Raw genomic sequence first — 18557 nt, 5'->3', positions numbered from 1 at the left:
TTTTTTTTCTCTTTTTATAAATTAGTTTTATATACCATTCTATAGATGTAGGGATATGCATGTGCTTTGGGATTAAATTAAAACACCACTATTTAAAAGTAATTGTTAATTTTTTCTTATTCAGAATTCCTTTTAAGAAGTAACTGCTACGTGGATTTTGATGCATTTTCAGCACATTATAAAATTAGTCAAATGAATTTATATTTTTATATGGTATAAAAGAGACGTTTTACTTTAAGAATAAATTGCATGGTTGTAGCATTAAGGCTAAACGTTTTACCTGTGATATTACACGTATAATCCACAAAAATCTTAACCCGTTTTTCTAAATTTGAGGGAAATGCATTAAAATAACATTGAAAGGGTTGATGAATGAATCTTGACGCATGCGCGTTTTACGCCAGACATATTTACGATACAACCCGGAGCGCTGTTTACAACCGAGCTGTGCGCAACTTAATGGGTTATGCTGCAAATTAGCTTCGCTTCCGTAGTGCATTTGTCTCCATTTCACAATGGTGCGTATGTGTGCTTTTCCTGGATGTTTCAACAGACAGAAAGCAGTGAGGTTACGACCGCGGCCGGTATCGCCAGAGGAAAGGCTGACTTTTCATAGATTCCCGTTAAATGATCCCGAGCGTCTGAAGCTGTGGCTGCTCGCGGTTCACCGGGACGCCAGTTTACCTGTTCAGTCTCTCGACGTTTTGAGGCTGTGCAGTGAACATTTTTCACGAGACGATTTTAAATCAGACGAGGGAAATGCACGACGATATCTGAAGTCAACAGCCGTTCCTGTGTTATTTTCGAGAACTGAGGTATGTGAGAGGATAAAAAGTTAAAGAGATAGTTACCTAAGAAATGTGCATTCTGATGCAAATAAAAAAAACCTTTTACTGTAATGTTGTTTAAACTTCCAAATTTATGACTGACTTTTGCGTAGTACAGAAGTAAATATTTTTAAGCATGGTTGTTTTTATTTTTTGAACTGAAGTGATTTTAATAATACAAGAAGGAGATACAGAAGAGGCATTAGAGGTAAAACATTACTGTAGCACTAGCTATATCAACATCACTGTCATCATTGTTATTTGTTGTGTAATGCACAAGTCAAGTCACCTTTATTTATACACTGTGTGCATAATTATTAGGCATGTTGATATTCTGGTCATATTTTTTTTCCAAACACATTTTACCAATTCCAAACCACATCAGTCTTAATAACTACTGTTAATTTTGTATTTAATCATTTGTAAGTGATATATAACTGTCCGTGAAGGCTGGAAGTGAAAAACTCCTTATATTCAGGTGTGCATAATTATTAGGCATTTTTTCTTTTACAGATAAAATGAGCCAAAAAAGATATTTAACCCAGACTGAAAAGTCCAAATTATTAAATGCCCATGAGAAGAATGCAATACTAATGCATTACAAGAATTTGCAAAGTTAAGGCTTGACCATTGGACAGCAAAATGCTTGTTGAGTCTGCATGGTCAGAAAAAACAGGTGGAGAAGAAAAGATGCATGTTAACTCAAAAGAATTAGGAATTAAGGTGAAGAATTAGGTGTGACACCATCAGGAACTGTTTAGTCTCCAGCGCCACCATTTTCCAGAACTGCGACCTACCTGGAGTCTTCAGAAGTGCAATGTGTCAGGTTCTCAGAGACTTTGCTTGGTAAAAAATCCTAAAAAATGCCCCTGACTTAATAAGAATAACAAGCTGACGTGTTGTGAAATACATGAAGACAGTTTTTTTGTTTGTTTTTTTATAGGCTTTATATATCATATTTTCTTGTACCTCTGATTCAAGAATTTATTTTCCAAAATCTGGCAGTAAGTTTTGGGAGTTCATTTTAGTCTCCTATCCTGAAAAGTCTGACTTGCAGAGATGGACTAAAATGAACTCCCAAAACTTACTGCCAGATTTTGGAAGATAAATTCTTGAATCAGAGGTACAAGAGGATTTGATGCTTGTCCTTCAAGAGTCACTCTCAACTTATCTGTCTCTAAAGCCTATAAAAAAAAAAAAAACTGTCTTCATGTATTTCACAACACGTCAGCTTGTTATTCTTATTAAGTCAGGGGCATTTTTTAGGATTTTTTTTTACCAAGCAAAGTCTCTGAGAACCTGACACATTGCACTTCTGAAGACTCCAGGTTGGTTGCAGTTCTGGAAAATGGTGGCGCTGGAGACTAAACGGTTCCTGATGGTGTCACACCTAATTCTTCACCTTAATTCCTAATTCTTTTGAGTTAACATGCATCTTTTCTTCTCCATCTGTTTTTTCTGACCATGCAGACTCAACAAGCATTTCGCCGTCCAATGGTCAAGCCTTAACTTTGCAAATTCTTGTAATGCATTAGTATTGCATTCTTCTCATGGGCATTTAATAATTTGGACTTTTCAGTCTGGGTTAAATATCTTTTTTGGCTCATTTTATCTGTAAAAGAAAAAATGCCTAATAATTATGCACACCTGAATATAAGGAGTTTTTCACTTCCAGCCTTCACGGACAGTTATATATCACTTACAAATGATTAAATACAAAACTAATAGTAGTTATTAAGATTGTTGTGGTTTGGAATTGGTAAAATGTGCTTGGGAAAAAATATGACCAGATTATCAACATGCCTAATAATTCTGCACACAGTGTATAGTGCTTTTTACAGTACAGATATGTTAAAGCAGCTTTACAGTATTAAACAGGAAAATAGTGTTTTCCTTTGCTGCCTTTTGACCAGGAGGCTGAAGATGAAGAGACCATTGCTTCTCCTTCTGTTGTGTCAGAGAAGAGCGTGAAGACTGGGGAAAAAGGCACTACACCAGCACCACCTCAAATAAAGCTAAAAACTAGCCGTCCCACTCATGGTAATGTCCCAGTTGGTTTTGATTTTTCGAATAAATTGTTTCTCAAAGCCATGCATTTGACTTTTGTATTACAGAAAGCAAGCAAACACTGCTGAGACATTCTGTGTCAACTCAACCAGAGGTCCCCGACTCTAATTTTTGATTTTTTTTAACAGTTTTTCTCAAGAAATATAGACATAAAATATTAAATGTCATGGATGAATATTTACTGAGTAATCCACTATTTTGTGGAGGGGGGTCAAAATGACAATTTTCACTTGAAATTCAGAGCCAGATTACAAGGGGGTAAAAATGACTTCAGAAAAATGGCAGCTTCATAATGTTATTTTTTCACAGATTGTTAGGTCTGTTAGTGAAATTTGTTGATTTTAGCAATCTTTGTTGCATTTTGTGCCAGTGGTGATCATTCAGAAATGGGGAAATTGCACTTTTCAAGTTTATACACTAAAGTTTGCATGTCTGTAACTTAAGAAGTATTAAATATATCTTAATTCCCTTTTAGATATTAGGTCTTAACCAACTTTCCTTTTGGCATTTTCATTTTAAGGCTCTGTATAGTTCAGTTCCACAGATATTGGAATTTTAATATGGCTGTAGGAGTAAATCGTTAAATTGTAGACTTTTTGACCACTGAAAATCAAAAAGTTGGTCACTTTGCAAAAATATGATACTTCTCTTCTTTTAAAGAGGAATGTCTGAAGAACAAATTGTGTTGAAACTAGAAATGTATCTTGTTTCCTTCTGTCAAAACAACTGCATTGAACATACCGGTCTGAGTGCCATAAATATTATTTTTCCTAAGTTTGCATGCCTATAAGTCAAGAAGTATTGAAGATATTACAATATGATTTTAGATTGTAGTTCTTAATAAAGGCCCTACATTCCAGGCCCTACATTGTTCAGTCCCAGATATATAGGGGCCTTAATGCAGCTCTGTTTTTAGATTCTTGAATATTACCCATTTTCAGTGGTTGAAAACCAAATGTTGGTCAAAGTCTGAGAGAACAATGTCTGAAGAATAATTAATGTTGAAATTAGAATTGTGTCTTGTTTCCCTCTATCAGAAAAATATGCATAGAACATACCTTTTGAGTGTCATAAATATGGCACATAGTCCAAAGACTGCTGAAGTCAACCGATTTTACTGACAGACCTGCCAATCTCTGTGTACAAATAACATTAGGATGCTGCCATCTTTCTGAAGTCATTTTTAACCCCTTGTAATTTGACTCTGGATTTCAGGTGAGAATTGCCATTTTGACCCTTCTACAAAATAGTGCACTACTCAGTAAATATACATCTATGACATTTAATATTTCATCACTGTTCATGTCTATCTTTCTTTAGAATCATCAACCTTCATCTTTCTGCAAAATCTAAAATTTGAGCCAGGGAATTTTGAAATTTGGTTGATTAGACACGGAATGACCCTGCTCCCTTTATGAGCAATGAAGCTGTCAGTCACTAAAGTTTAGTGTGAGTTAACTGAGTTTTGCACAAATATCTTATTTACATGGTGTCTACATTATGTTGTTGAAATGAGGTTTCACTAAAATGCAGAACCAAAGTAGTTTTGACCTCACTAATTGTGTTGTTGTTATGCAATGTGTTTCTGAAACAAATCTTCTGTTTCTTTTCTTAAATAAAATATTTGAAGACGAAGCCAAATCTCAGAGCAACGGGCTGAAGAAATAAACCACTCATGCCGGAACATCTCTTAATATGTCTGTTGTCCGTCTTTTTTTTTTTTAAATATAACAAATGATCATACTGAGTAAGTCCTAGCTGTTCTGTCACAGCTTAATTGCCACTACTGTATTTTTGTTTTACTACTTTCTAAAAATAAAAATTCTTTTTTTGCATTTTGTGAAAGAAGATACAATTTGTGACCTCAGCATTTTATTATTATAATGTAATTATTAATCAGTCAAGCTCAGAGCACCTTACAATAAATCATTGTTTTTTAAAATAAAAACCAGAGTTGTCAAATCGATTAATCGCGATTATCGCATCCAAAATAAAAGTGTGTGTTTACATAATATATGTGTGTGTACTGTGTATATTTATGCGTATATACAAATACACATACATGCATGCATATGTTTAAGAAATACACTACCGTTCAAAAGTTTGGGGTCAGTAAGACTTGTAATAGTCTTTAAAGAAGTCTCTTATGCTCATCAAGGCTGCATTTATTTGATTAAAAATATAGAAAAAAAAACAGTAATATTGCAAAATGTTTTTACAATATAAAATAATGTTTTTTATTTTAACATACTTTAAAATAGAATTTATTCCTGTGATGAAAAGCTGAATTTTTATCAGCTGTTACTCCAGTCTTAAGTGTCACATGATCCTTCAGAAATCATTCTAATATGTGGATTTATTATTAGAATGATCATTGTTGGATAATATCAACAGTTGTGCTGCCAAATATTTTTTGGAACCTGTAATTTTTTTTTCAGGATTCTTTCATGAATAACAAGTTTAAAAAGTACAGTGTTTATTCAAAATATAAATATTTTATAACAATGTAAATTATTTATTATTAACTTTTAATAAACTTTTAATTATTAACTTAATACATCCTTGGTGAATAAAAGTATTAATTTCTTTAAAAAAAAAAAAAAAGAAACAATAAAAATGTACTGACCCCAAACTTTTGAACGGTAGTGTATATATAATATAAATAAATAAATGTATGTGTATTTATATATATATACATATGCACAGTACACACATTATGTAAACAAACTTACTTTTACAATCAATTTAACAGCACTAATAAAAAATAAATTGTCAGTTTTAGACTTTGTTCTTGTCTGTGTCTGGTCAATTGGAAAAAAAAAACCTCCAAGGCTTTTATTATTATTATTATTATTATTATTATTATTATTATTTTTATTTTTTTTTTTTTTTTTGGCAAAGGAAAAAAAAAATTCTTTATATAATACAACTTCTTTATATAATTAAACATTTTAACCATAGTTTAGTAGCATCACTGGTAATGGCAAGTATTGACAAATATTGTATACATGTAATACACGATGTAATAAATTAGTGTTATCAGATCTTTATTTTTAAGTTAACCTTATATTTAAGTTCTGTTCTAAACAATTAATGCTATAGTGTGTATATTATTTATTTCTAAATAAATAAGTCATCAAAAATGTAATAAGTCATTCATTACATTTTATTTACATTTAACCATACAAACAACACATCTTTGGTGACCTCTATTTTGAAAGATCGCATTTCCGGTTTAGACACCGAGACGAGAAGAAGAGCTGCTTTCACCATAACCGCTGCTTTGCAAAGACTTAGCGATCAATTGCGCTTTATCCCAGCTTGTGCAGGTGAGTTTTTAGTCAATACAAAGTGATTAGTTCCTTACTAATATCTGTAATGTGATGATGCGTCGTATGATGTTATTGCGGGAATCTAGCGGTTAGCATTTAGGGCCCAAGACGGAAAATGGCGTTTAGCATCAGCACCCGAAAACAACAGATCAATCTTTCCAGGAAAAAAAGTTGTCAAGTTATTCATTTTTAAGCTGAAAAACAAACTACCTCGTGAAATTGCAAGCACTGGCATGCCATTGTTTTTTCTTACTTAATGATTAACAGCCATTATAAACGCATGTTGAAATGAAAGCGAAAGTGATTAAAAATGTGAGCATAAAGGTGTCCAGTTAAAGTTGCTTTCCCTTAAACATATTTTTTAACAAAGTTCATGCACATTTGTCATCTAAAAGTTACTTTAATATTTATTGTCATATTGCTGGTGTGATACAGCTTAAGTTTTATTAAGCAAACCCAGAGACATCCACAAAGTGTGAATGATTTGATTTTTCATCTCAAGGTAAGACTGATACAGGTGACGCCTCACTGGATTCACCGGCAGATCTTTCCACCTGGAGCTGATGCCTTCAATAATGTAATATCAATACGAGGAGAACAAATTCTCCTTACTTAACATCTTTTTAACAGGTGAACAGCCACTGGAACAGCTGATTTTTTGATTTCCTACATTTATCTGATCTGTCTTGGACAGTCTTGGACATTGGACATGTCGTACAACCATCCATACCGAAACCAACCTGATGATTACGGCGCGAGCAATGACAAATACAAAGACTCGCAGCGACTTTATCACCGGGAGTCTACCGCTTACAGGTCGCGAATTCAGAGCCGATCTCCAGAGCAGACGTCTCCATCCTCATCAGAACCTGTCCTCTCGTCTGTCAAGGCTTTGTCTTTTCTGCATAGCTGTGGACTGGATGCCGAAGACCTTCAAACTCTGGCCGAGCTTCCTGAGCATCTTATCGCCACCGATACTCTTCCTGACCTTCTTGCGCAGATTAAAAAGAAGAAAGCGTCTGGCACTTCTTCATCTAGGTCCACTGTGCTCCAAGCCAGTTCGTCATCACACTCCTGGGACGACAGGGGCCACACTCAGCTGGTCGAGTATCCTTTGGATATGCCAGTCCGTCAGTCATATTCCCTTCCTCGAGAGCAGCTTCCAACCTGGGACGACCACTGGGAAAATGTCCAACAAGCAAACTCTCCAGCGTGCACCTACACCAGCTCTGATTCCAACTACGTGGTTGAGTACAACCATCTGAAAGACAAGGAGCCTTATTTTGATAAATCGTCTTATGCCACAGAACCATCAAGGCAGAAAACGTCCGCTGTCTCGCAGTCTTACTCGAGCTACAGCAGAGACGTTGGTCAATCCTCACATTTGTCCAGCAGAGACGACAGCCATTCCTCACATCTGTCCAATAGAGATTCTGCAAGCCAACCCTCCCATCGCTCCAGCAGAGACGTTGGTCAATCCTCACATTTGTCCAGCAGAGACGTCAGTCAGTCCTCATATCTGTCCAGTAGAGATGTCAGTCAGTCTTCACATCGCTCTAGCAGAGACATCAGTCACTCCTCACATCTGTCCAGTAGAGACATTGGCCAGTCCTCACATCTGTCCACCAGAGATGTTAGTCTACAGCCGCTTCTATCCAGCAGAGACACCGTCCCACCCTCGCTCCTGTCCAGCAGAAACATCGCTCCACCTTCGCTCCTGTCCAGCAGAGACGTCGGCTCATCTTCTCTCCTGTCTGGCAGAGAAGGCGGTCTACCCTCGCTCCTGTCCATCAGAGACCTTGCTCCAACCTCGCACCTGTCCAGCAGAGACATCGGTCAATCTTCACACCACCGGAGGACGGAGTCGGCTCCTAGAGTGCCTACCAGGAAGGAGGCGTCAGATTTCCACGGGAAAACTCCACCAGTATTTCCCTACGCATGCGTGCTCTGCGATATCACTGTCCTCTCTAATAAGGTAAGTAGTTTATTTTTGCTGTCACAGATTCTACATTACCAGCTATTTACCTGAAAGTTGCAGGCAAAATACACATGAGCATACTGTGGCGTATGAGGTAAGTCGAAGTAGCATGTTTATTGTCGATATAGGTAGTAATGCATTAAAGGTATAGTTCACCCCGGAATGGAAATTGTGTCATGTTGATCTAAACCAGGTTTAACATAAAACTTTTACATAAAAGCAGTCCATTCGACTCATGCGCTCTATGCCAAATCTTCTAACGTCACTATCCCACTGCCGTAGTCCTCAAATCTCATTCCCGTTTCCGCATATGCAGATATGCTGCATCATGTTTGGTCACAAGACATGGAAGGACCACAGACCAAGTCATACCCGGGTGTGATGCATCTTGATGCAACAAGTTTGAATATATGCAGTGGGAATGAGATTTAAGGGCTACAATGAAGGATTTTCACTTAATGACTTAATAATTGACGGGTCATTGTGCTCTTAAGAAGATTTTGTCGTTTTTGTTTGATTTTTGACTTTAAGAGAGAAAACACCCAATATTTAAGATCTGTCAATTTTGATAGCATATGCAGTTAGAGGGTGTGAAAAACTCATTTTTTTCACAAGAGTATACATTACTTTTGCAAACACTTTTTATTTCAATTCGATGGAAGTCTGTCGTAACTATATGGGCCATAAATGTACTTACTCATACATTTTAATGCCTCATGAGTGAATATTTAGAGATATTACTTGTGTTTTAGGACTGGTCTGTGCATATAAAAGGAGCCCAACATGCTAATAGTCAACTTAGTCTTGTGGAAAAGTAAGTATCTTCAACTTTATTCTTACATTTTGATCTAAAACTCCTATGTGGTCATGTTGTAGCGAAATAGTTTTTCTTCCAAACATGAAAGAGTGAGGGCATTAACAGATTTAACATCATAAGTTAATAGTAGAGACAAGGTATGTGCACTTCACAACATATTGTATAAAGTAAAGTTTTTTTTTTTTGTTTTTTTTTTTGTATTTTCCACCATGACGCTTTGTAATTTGGTATGACCTCATATACTGATAAAATGCAAACCTTGAATGTATTGAAACCTTTAGAAAAAAGCGACGGCCAAAATGCTGAAACCTAAATATCCTTCTTCATTAGATATCCAGCATGGGATCAGACTATCCAATCTGCTCGAAGGTATAGTCATTCCTTCATTTTATAAGTCATAAAACAGCACATTTCCAACATTTGTTGAATTACGTGCTAAACATATACCCTTTAACAGAAATGACCCCCAACCTGTTCGACCCACATCCAGAACAACACAGAAACGAGGTAAAGTCTTCATCCTCCTCTTCATAGTGATTTAAGCATCTAGATATTTTAGATACTATAGATGTTGTGCTTTTGTCAGGTGGAAAATCAAACAGTAGAAATGGGTCGTCAGCCAGCAGAAGTGGAGCGTCGAACAGTAAAAGTCAATCATCAAGCAACCAAAAACGCAATAACACTGAAGCCAATAAGGTGTTTTTTGTTTTTTTTTTAAATTTATGTTTCACTTACTGCTGTTTTAATGTTTATACATTATTATACTTATTTATTTACTATGTTTGATTACAGTGCAAAGTGGTGTGTGTCAAGTTTGAAGTGGATGAAGTGAACGAAGCTTACCTGAAAAAATTGCTTGGCCAATTTGGTGCAATTTCCAAAATTATTATGTTACCTAGAATGGTAAGGCATTTTATTTTTAGAACTCCTTTAACAAATGCATGAATCTTTTTAATATATAAAACTCCACACATTTTTTAAATTTTGGCTTAAATACATTTTTTTTTATTATTATTATTTTTTTTTTTTATTATTTAATATTTTTAGGCTTTCGTGAATATGGGAACGGCAAGCCAGGCAGAGGATATAGTAAAATATTTCTACCAAAACCCTTTGAGGATCAGAGGAGAACTGATTGTATTTACTCTGTCTGCAGCATTCAGTTTCCTACAGGTGAGTAATGAATGCTCATCAGACAAAACAGCACTTCATCTAAATGATAACTGCTTATGAAGCAAAGTATGGTAATTAACTTGAATGATCCACTTCAACTACATTCACTACCATTCAGTTGTATTAGGAAAGGATCAGAGATGTTTTCCAAGTGCCATTCCATTTAGAAATTTTACAGATTTTACTTGATTTGTTTTACTTTGCCACCAATGGTGATTGAATGATTTCCTTCATGTTCCACAGACTTCTCGTGTGGTGAGCTTTTCACCGTTACCTTCTGGAGATGGCATACGCTCAGAGTTGACGGCCGTTGCGAAGCGTTTCGGAGCAGTAAAGAATTCCCTGTTTCTCCCAACCCGGGTAGCTGAGCTTATTATTTTGCAAATATTTCTACTTATTTACTTATTCTTATGGAATGTCTTTCTCTACAGTCACCTATGTTGTATAAAGACTGTGTTTTTTACAGGGATATGTGGAGATGAGCAGTGCAGAAGAGGCTGACAAATTGGTGAAGCACTATTCAACCAATTCACTCAAAATAAAAGGAAAAACCATTAATGTTTGCTCCTCAACCGAGTACCAGACGCTTGGGTAAACCTGTTTCTTTTGCATTTGGACATGATTTTAGTATGTTTTGTTGAATGTCACTAGAGATATTACACTTTTGATCTTAAAGGGGTCATATAATACGATTTCACCTTTTTAACTTTTGTTAGTGTGTAATGTAGCAAGTTCTGCGTGATACAATTAGTTCTCACTAATATCCTCTGCATCTCATTCGGTCTCAAATTGATAAGCAATATTGACGGCGCCATTGTTTACAATACAATCGGAGCACATGCCGCTGATGAGGGGCGGGACGTTTAGACACGCACTAGAGGCGGTTTAGGCAATCGCAACACAGTCGGCCAGCTAACCAATCGGAGCCCAGTGCCAACTTCTGTAGGAGGGCCTTCACAGAAACAGGAAATTGACCGACCGTTTTTATGCTAGCTGATAATATTTGACAAACAATGCAATTTGTAAAAAACGAAGCATAAAGACATGTTGCTTTGCATCACAACAAAACACAATCAACCCTTCGAAAAGATCCATTAGACCATCCCTTTAATTTGGTGTGAATTTTTCCATTCTACTTGTATAATATGCTTGATCTTTCTCTTCATGGTCTAGTACGAAGGATGCTGACAAAGAAAAATCACCAGTACCTTATAGCAGCAGCAGCAGCAGGAGGAGGAGGAGGAGTTGCAGTCCAAGAAGGAGATCCCACAGAGACTCTCCCAGCCCCAAACGAAGAGCTTCTGAAGAGAGGTCTAGATCTCGCAAGAGTCAGGACTCTAAGAAACGAGAAGAAAGTCGACGCTCACGGGAGAAAACCAAAGAGAGCTCTAGACGGGACAGCTCATCCAAGTCGCGTTCCAAAAAAAGCTCTCCTTCGAAAGACCAGAAGTCAAAAACAACGACGGAAGAGAGCGTGGAGGAGAAGGTTGAAGACGACAACGATCAGTCTGACATCATGGCTGATGATAGTGATCTTGAAGGAGTGGCTGTTATAGCAGATGATGGTGAAGCACTGAATTCAGAAGATGAGCTCACAGTAGACGATGAGATGGATGATGAGGCACATGATACCTCAGAGGAACAGGAGCAGGATGCATCTGAAGATGCCCAAGCTATGAAAGAGTCAGATGATCAGACTACACCTTTAGACATGGACACATCTAGCGTAAAGCCAGAGACGTCAGAGTGTGTACCAACTGCTACAACTTCAGATAGATCAGGTGATTGTAAGGAAGCCAAAGAGCTTCAACAAGGAGAGCAGAAAGAGCCTCAAGAAATGCAGAAAGAGCCTAAAGAAGAGCCAAAAGAGCTTAAAGAAGAGCCAAAGGAGCTTAAAAAGGAGACAAAAAAGCTTACAGAAGAGCTTCAACAAGCAGAGCAAAAAGAGCTTGAGAAAAAGCAAAAAGCACTTAAAAAAGACCAAGAAGAGCTTAAACAAGAAGAGCAAAAAGACGATACAGTGGCGATGGAGGAGGTAAACACAAATGAGAATAACAGTTACCTACATTATGAAATTGGGGACTAAACATTTAGAAAAGGAAATCAAAAATTTGTTATAGCCATGGCCTAGCAGCTTTGGTGCTCATTCTGGTGACACATGTTCAAGTCCTGCTTGCTTCATTTATGCTGAATTCATATGGGACGTCAGCTTTAACGCTTGACAGAGGGCGTGTCTGAAGCTTGGTGCTGATGTGACTGTCAGCCAATCGCAATGCTTGTGTGGTGTTGCATGAACATGAATGGCTAGCATCTGTGAAAGGGTATTTGCATAAGGCGATCTGATTGGCTGACGCTTGCGCTGGTGCTACGCCAGTGGCGCAGTGCAACGGATCCACAATTCAGTTCGGCAATGCATGACGTCACCAAAAGTAAATGAAAGCGTTAACACTGATGCCCTATGTGAATAGACTATTACTGATTCCCATTTGATTGAAAAGAAATGTACACATTTTATTTAACTTTGTGGTGATAATGTGGTATTCTGTTTTTTAAAAAGAAACACAATAGTCTGTTTGTTTGTGTAGGAGGCAGCAGATTTCTCAGAGAATCTAGACAAGGAGGAAGGTATTTTACACAGTTATTGAATAATTCAGTTTTACAAAAACAGTTTTTGTAGTTTTTCTTTAGTTACTACATTTCAAGAATATTTAAGGAAGTATGTCTGTTCTGTCTTAGGTGATGAAATGGAGATCTCGACTTCAATCACTGAGGTTAGTCTTTTTCCCTTCAAAGGGTTTGTGATTATGTATATGGAACACAAATGATGATGTCTTCTATTAATTATTCTATTAATTACATTTTTTAGGAAAAGTTTGGCAAAGTTCTTGAGGTGGCAGGTTTTCCAGTGGCTAAAAAATATAGTGAAGCAGATTTGATGAAAATCGGGAAAAAATACGGAGATGTGGCAGGCTGCTGTTTGGTTCGCAACAATCGAAAGGTAAAATAATCAAATGAAAGTATAACTTCCACATTAAATAGAAGGAAAAAGTAAGCTAAATGTCATACTGTTCATTTGCAGTCTTAATTTTTGTAATCAAGCATTGTAGGATTTGTCTCCAATGATACACTACCAATCGAAAGTTTTTGAACAGCAAGATTTTTAATGTTTTTAAAGAAGTCTGTTGTGCTCACCAAGCCTGCATTTATTTGATCCAAAGTACTAGAAATATATAGAAATATATATATATATATATATTTAAAATAATTTTGTTTGAAAAATTTTATTTTTTAAAATTATTTTTACAGTGTAATTTATTCCTGTGATTTCAAAGGTGAATTTTTAGCATCATTACTCCAGTCACACGATCCTTCAGAAATCATTGTAATATTCTGATTTCTGATTTACTGCTCAAAAAACATTTGTTATTATTACTATTATTATTATTATTATTATTGTGTTGAAAACAGCTTCTTTGATGAATATAAAGTTCAGAAGAACAACATTTATCTGAAATATAAATAATTTGTAACATTTTAAATGTCTTTATCATCATTTTTGATCAATTTAAAGCATCCTTGTTAAATAGAAGTATTAATTATAATTTATTTCTCAAAAAAACAGTTCTGACTCCAAGCTTTTGAATGGTATAGTGTATAGCATGGGTGCCCAACCCTGTTCCTGGAGATCGACCTTCCTGCAGAGTTTAGTTCCAACCCTAATCAAACACACCTGTCTGTAATTATCAAGTGCTCCTTCAGATCCTAATTAGCTGGTTCAGGTGTGTTTGGTCAGGGTTGGAACTGAACTCTGCGGGAAAGTCAGTCTCCAGGACCAGGATTGAGCACCCCTGGTGTATAATGTTACAAAAGCTTTTTATTTCGGATAAATGCTGATCTTTGGATTTTCTATTCATCAATCATAAATGTTTCTTGAACAGCAAATCAGCATATTAGAATGATTTCTGATGTAATGAGGCTTTGATCACAGGAATAAATTACATTTTAATATATAATCAAATAGAAAAGCAGTTATTTTAAACTTCTTTAAAAAACATAAACTCTTAGTGTTCAAAAACTTTTGACTGGTAGTGTATGTGTAGAATTATGTTAATTAAGTTTTCATTGCAGGTGGAGAAGGCCTTAATTGAGATGGTGAATGCTGCCGATGCTGCAAAACTTGAAGCCGAGTGTAAAAGGCAACACATTAAACTAGGTGGCAGAAACTTGAGGATAACCGTGTCAAAGATATACAGCCAATTGAACGAGGGGTAACTTATATTTACTTGACTACTTCTGCTTTTGTGCTCGTGTGGTCTGAAGAACACATGAGATGATATTTGTTTCTGTTTTAGGCAAAGTGTTGACACTGACTCTGAAAAAGAGAAAGTTAAGCAAGATATTGAAGAGACCAATAAGGAGCCGCCAAGCACACTGGCTTCCAGTGAGGAGAGAACAGTAGTGATGGCTGAGACGGAGATCTCAGAAGAAGATGCTGAGGTTCAGGAAGCAAAGGAAACCAACATGGACACAATCATGCAAATGTCTAGTGATGAGGAGGTACAATCAAGAAATAATTTCACAAAATGAATCGCAAAGTGTCTTTTTATGAAGACCTCAAAATGTGTAAACACTGGCATATCATTGATTATACATTTGCTGCTTTCCAATACTTCAGGGATCATATGGCAGAGTTCTTCGCATTAGAAACCTTCCAATGCCCGATGAATACACTGATGCAGAATTTCTGAACATCGCAGAGCCGTATGGAAAAGTAGTACGCCATTGGATGTTGCGCGTCCAACGAACGGTTAGTAGATATAACTGCCATTCAAAAGTTTGATTTTTAATGTTTTTTTTTAAAGGAATTTTCTTATGCTCATCGTGGCTGCATTTACTTGATAAAAAATTTAGAATAAACTGTAATATTGTGAAATATTATTACGGTTTAAAATAATGGTTTTCTGTTTTAATTTTATTTTAAAATGTAATTTATTCCTGTGATGTAAAGCTGAATTTTTATCAGCTGTTACGCCAGTCTTCAGTGTCACATGATTCTTCAGAAATCATTCTAATATGCTGATTGATTACTTGTATTGTCAATGTTAGAAACCGTTTTGAAAACTGATTCTTTTTTCAGAATTCTTTGATGAATTAAAAGTGAAAAAGAACAGCATTTGTTTAAAATAGAAATCTTTTCTAACAATAGAAGTCTTTGCTATCACTTCATATCAATTTAACACATGCTTGTTGAATAAAAGTATTTATTACTATTAAAGTATTTAAAAAAAGAATAAAAATAAATTGACCACAAACTTTTAAATGGTATTTTGATTTTGATTTTAAATAAGTGCTGTTATTTGTAACTTTTTATAAATTAAAGAATCCTTAAAATATATCAGACTCCATAAAAACTTTAACAGCACAATTGTTTTCAACATTTGTAATAAATCAGCGTATTAAAATGATTTCTGAAAAATCATGTGACACTGAAGTCTGGATTAATGATGCTAAAAAACAATTCAGCTTTGCATCCCAGGAATAAATTACATCTTAAAATATATTCACATAAAAAATTGTTATTTTACACTGAAATAATATTTCACAATTTTGCAGTTTTTTTCTGGATTTTTAGTTAATGCAGCCCTGATGAGCATGAGAAACTTCTTTAACAAAACGTTAAATCCCCAAACTTTTCGACGGCATTTCAAACAGATTCAGTGCTTTGTTCAATTGAATCTTAAACTGTTTTTCTTTTCCCCTCAGGGACTGATTGAAATGAAAAGTCCCGCTGATGCTGAAAAGGTTGTCGCTGCAGCCAACATGAATAAAATTACAGTTGCTGGAAAACATCCCAAGATTTTAGTGTCAACCAAACATGCTCATTTAAATAAATGGTATTGGATAGTAATTTATGCACTTCATTTTTGTGTACTGTAATTCATATTCAAAATAGCAGTGCTGATTACTTAGTTGTCATTTTTTTTATTGCGTGTTGTAAGCTATATTGTTTACTGAATGTCAAACACAAAATTGATTATAGTCAGCATCATTAACTGTTAGTCAAGTGGTCAGTTTACAGTAGGGAAAAATGTTTTTCTTTGGGTAAAAATGCTTGTTAGAAAGTGCACAAAAGCACTTCATATTCAAACAAGGTAATAAAGCATAAGCTTTGACATTGATTGCCTTTTTAGGTGTTTGGACAGTAACTGTAATAGGATTATTCATATAGTCACAGGAAAAATAAAGAGTTGCGTGTTACTGTTTCTCTTATTGAAAACTGGACAAACACTTTGTGTTGTGTAGTAGTTTTTTGGACTTTTTTGGCAACAATTTTCTCACATTCCATGTTTTGCATGTTTTCAATTTGCACATTTTCTTAATGCAAACAATGTATGTGTAACACATGTAAAATGTGACCAGTCTGATTGAATTGAATAATCAGTTACATATTATTCATTACATCCCTCCACCAAATTTACCCCTGTGTTTTGTTTGCTAGGTACTTCCTACATGGACCTCGTGATGGTTCTATACCACCACCTATTGATTTAGAAGAGGATGATGATGATGAATCCAAGATAGAAAACAGTATTTCTGAGCAGCAAACATCAGCGAATGTCAAGGTTGGTCAAATCCGTGTTTTGTAAGCTTTCAGATGCTGCAATGCAGTGTACTGACTGATACTATGTTTGATGATGAATTACACTGGTTTTAGGAGTCCTCGAATGATAATCAGGTTGACAACTCAAAGGCAGATGAGAAACAAGATTCTGCAGCTGATGATGAAAGTGGAACAAAGGCAGAAAATTCAGACGTTGTGTCTGAGACGCCAACACCTGTGCTGGATCCAGCTGGTAAGAATGTGTTTCACAGGCCTCTGAAAGCATGATGCTTAACAAAACTGAGCTATGAGAGGTTCTAACACCTATGTACAGTTTAATAAAAGCAATAAGACACTCAAGGTTGTGCTATATGGACAGTACAGTTCTGCTTTTGCACAACTGATCTATTGTACTTTCAATAACAGGTACAGAGTTTGTTCGACCTGTGGTCGGATACTTCTGCAACTTGTGTAATGCTATCTATGCTAGTGAGGAAGAGGCCAAGAACGAACACTGCAGGACCCCAATGCATCATCAAAAGCTGAAGGCAAACCAGACTTCTTACCTGCATGATTATTTTGCATGTCAGTCAGATTTCATTTAATGTGGTGGAAAATCTACTGATGTGTTTTCATTCTTTTTCTTTTAGGAGCACAAGGAGCGAAACGGTTCAACATAAACCATGATATGAATCAAGTCAATCTGTAAATAATTTGTGGACATTCGTGATGACAGCATACTGTAGCTAATTCACATCATCATAATATGTGTTAAGTGATTAACTGATTCATTACTAATGCAGAAACTGTCATTTTATTTTATTTTTTGTCATTTTAGCCTGTGTTTTGTCTTTGTTTCATACTTTAAAAAGCATGTAGTTTCTTACAGTGTACTGGATTCAATTTATATGTAAAACAGAATACACTAAAATGTTTCTCCGCAAATAAAGACACATCCAGTTCTCAAATAAGCGCGCTTGGTTTCTTGACGCGTGTTTTGATTGGACAGCTAACGGGTGTCTCCGCCCACAGCATGCCTTTTCCATGACAATTCAACATGGCCGCACACGGTAAGCAGAAGGATGTGTGGGATTTGATTTTGACGAGAGTTGATTTTAGCTTGGTGTCAGTACATATTAGCTTAAATTTATTGTGAGTTGAGCGTTTGGCTTTTATGAAGCCAAATAAAATGTTTTGGTAAAGGACAAGCGGTCAGTTAATGCCTTTTTGATTCGAATGGAGGGGAAGCGTCGTCAAGCTAATGTTAGCCATTCACAACAGCACTGTCGTTTTGTCATCTCGGTTAAATATTTGATTATTAACTCGAATTCGAATGAGTTGGCTGTGATTTACTCATGAAATGAACATTCAGTGTAATGTAACTGCTAAGTTAGACCGTAATGATTGTGTAACATGGGTTACTACTTCTTATCGCTTGTTTCATAAACTTAAAGCTGCACTCAAGGTGTCATTCGGGTAAATTACCCACTTCATTCTTGTTGTGTTTAAGATCTTTATTTGTTTAAGAGAGATCTCCAAAATCGTTTTCCGGTAATGTTAGTGAATCTGCCGTATGGAAAATAGCTGCTGAATAAAAATAAAAAGGTAATTGCAAGCTTTTATCTCACAATTCTGTTTTCTCTATAAACTAGAAACTCGCAATTCGTAGAAAATAGTCCTTTTCCCCCCTCAGAATTGGACTTTATAACTCGCAATTGCGTTTATATCTTACTATTTAGTTTGTGTCTTAATTCTGAGAAAA

The 18557-nt window shown here is 35.8% G+C and overlaps 2 protein-coding genes across 3 annotated transcripts; both read left to right on the top strand.

The window, feature by feature from the left end:
- Positions 1 to 301: 301 nt before the first annotated feature.
- On the top strand, positions 302 to 4749 carry LOC127176389 (peroxynitrite isomerase THAP4-like). Its single transcript, XM_051128032.1, has 3 exons — positions 302 to 815; positions 2741 to 2867; positions 4525 to 4749. Exons 1-3 carry the CDS (start codon positions 516 to 518, stop codon positions 4560 to 4562), a joined length of 465 nt encoding a protein of 154 aa, XP_050983989.1. The 5' UTR covers positions 302 to 515; the 3' UTR covers positions 4563 to 4749.
- A 1368-nt stretch (positions 4750 to 6117) lies between these two features.
- Positions 6118 to 17766, top strand: matr3l1.1 (matrin 3-like 1.1). 2 transcript variants are annotated; one of them, XM_051127665.1, is made up of 22 exons: positions 6118 to 6223; positions 6729 to 8201; positions 8957 to 9018; positions 9352 to 9390; positions 9479 to 9528; positions 9608 to 9717; positions 9814 to 9924; positions 10069 to 10194; positions 10438 to 10554; positions 10661 to 10785; positions 11368 to 12229; positions 12780 to 12819; positions 12931 to 12965; positions 13061 to 13192; positions 14323 to 14462; positions 14547 to 14751; positions 14870 to 15001; positions 15958 to 16088; positions 16694 to 16817; positions 16910 to 17048; positions 17222 to 17343; positions 17446 to 17766. In XM_051127665.1, exons 2-22 carry the CDS (start codon positions 6936 to 6938, stop codon positions 17473 to 17475), a joined length of 4098 nt encoding a protein of 1365 aa, XP_050983622.1. In that variant the 5' UTR covers positions 6118 to 6223; positions 6729 to 6935; the 3' UTR covers positions 17476 to 17766. The 2 variants fall into 2 exon arrangements, with proteins under 2 accessions (XP_050983622.1, XP_050983623.1); XM_051127666.1 differs by having other exon boundaries at positions 6128 to 6223; positions 6921 to 8201.
- Positions 17767 to 18557: the final 791 nt, after the last annotated feature.

The sequence above is a fragment of the Labeo rohita genome, chromosome 14 (assembly GCF_022985175.1).
Source record: "Labeo rohita strain BAU-BD-2019 chromosome 14, IGBB_LRoh.1.0, whole genome shotgun sequence".
NCBI classification, from domain to species: Eukaryota; Metazoa; Chordata; class Actinopteri; order Cypriniformes; family Cyprinidae; genus Labeo; species Labeo rohita.
The sequence above is the reverse complement of the archived record's forward strand: the minus strand, read 5'-3'. Positions and strand labels throughout refer to the sequence as shown.

Bases quoted from the DNA above. Each gene is read 5' to 3' on its own strand.
- LOC127176389 (XM_051128032.1), top strand. From the start codon at position 516: ATGGTGCGTATGTGTGCTTTTCCTGGATGTTTCAACAGACAGAAAGCA. The intron at 816-2,740 runs GTATGTGAGAGG...CCTTTTGACCAG, and splicing joins TGTTATTTTCGAGAACTGAG to GAGGCTGAAGATGAAGAGAC. The intron at 2,868-4,524 runs GTAATGTCCCAG...AAATATTTGAAG, and splicing joins AACTAGCCGTCCCACTCATG to ACGAAGCCAAATCTCAGAGC.
- matr3l1.1 (XM_051127665.1), top strand. From the start codon at position 6,936: ATGTCGTACAACCATCCATACCGAAACCAACCTGATGATTACGGCGCG. The intron at 9,718-9,813 runs GTGTTTTTTGTT...GTTTGATTACAG, and splicing joins ATAACACTGAAGCCAATAAG to TGCAAAGTGGTGTGTGTCAA. The intron at 12,966-13,060 runs GTTAGTCTTTTT...TACATTTTTTAG, and splicing joins TCTCGACTTCAATCACTGAG to GAAAAGTTTGGCAAAGTTCT.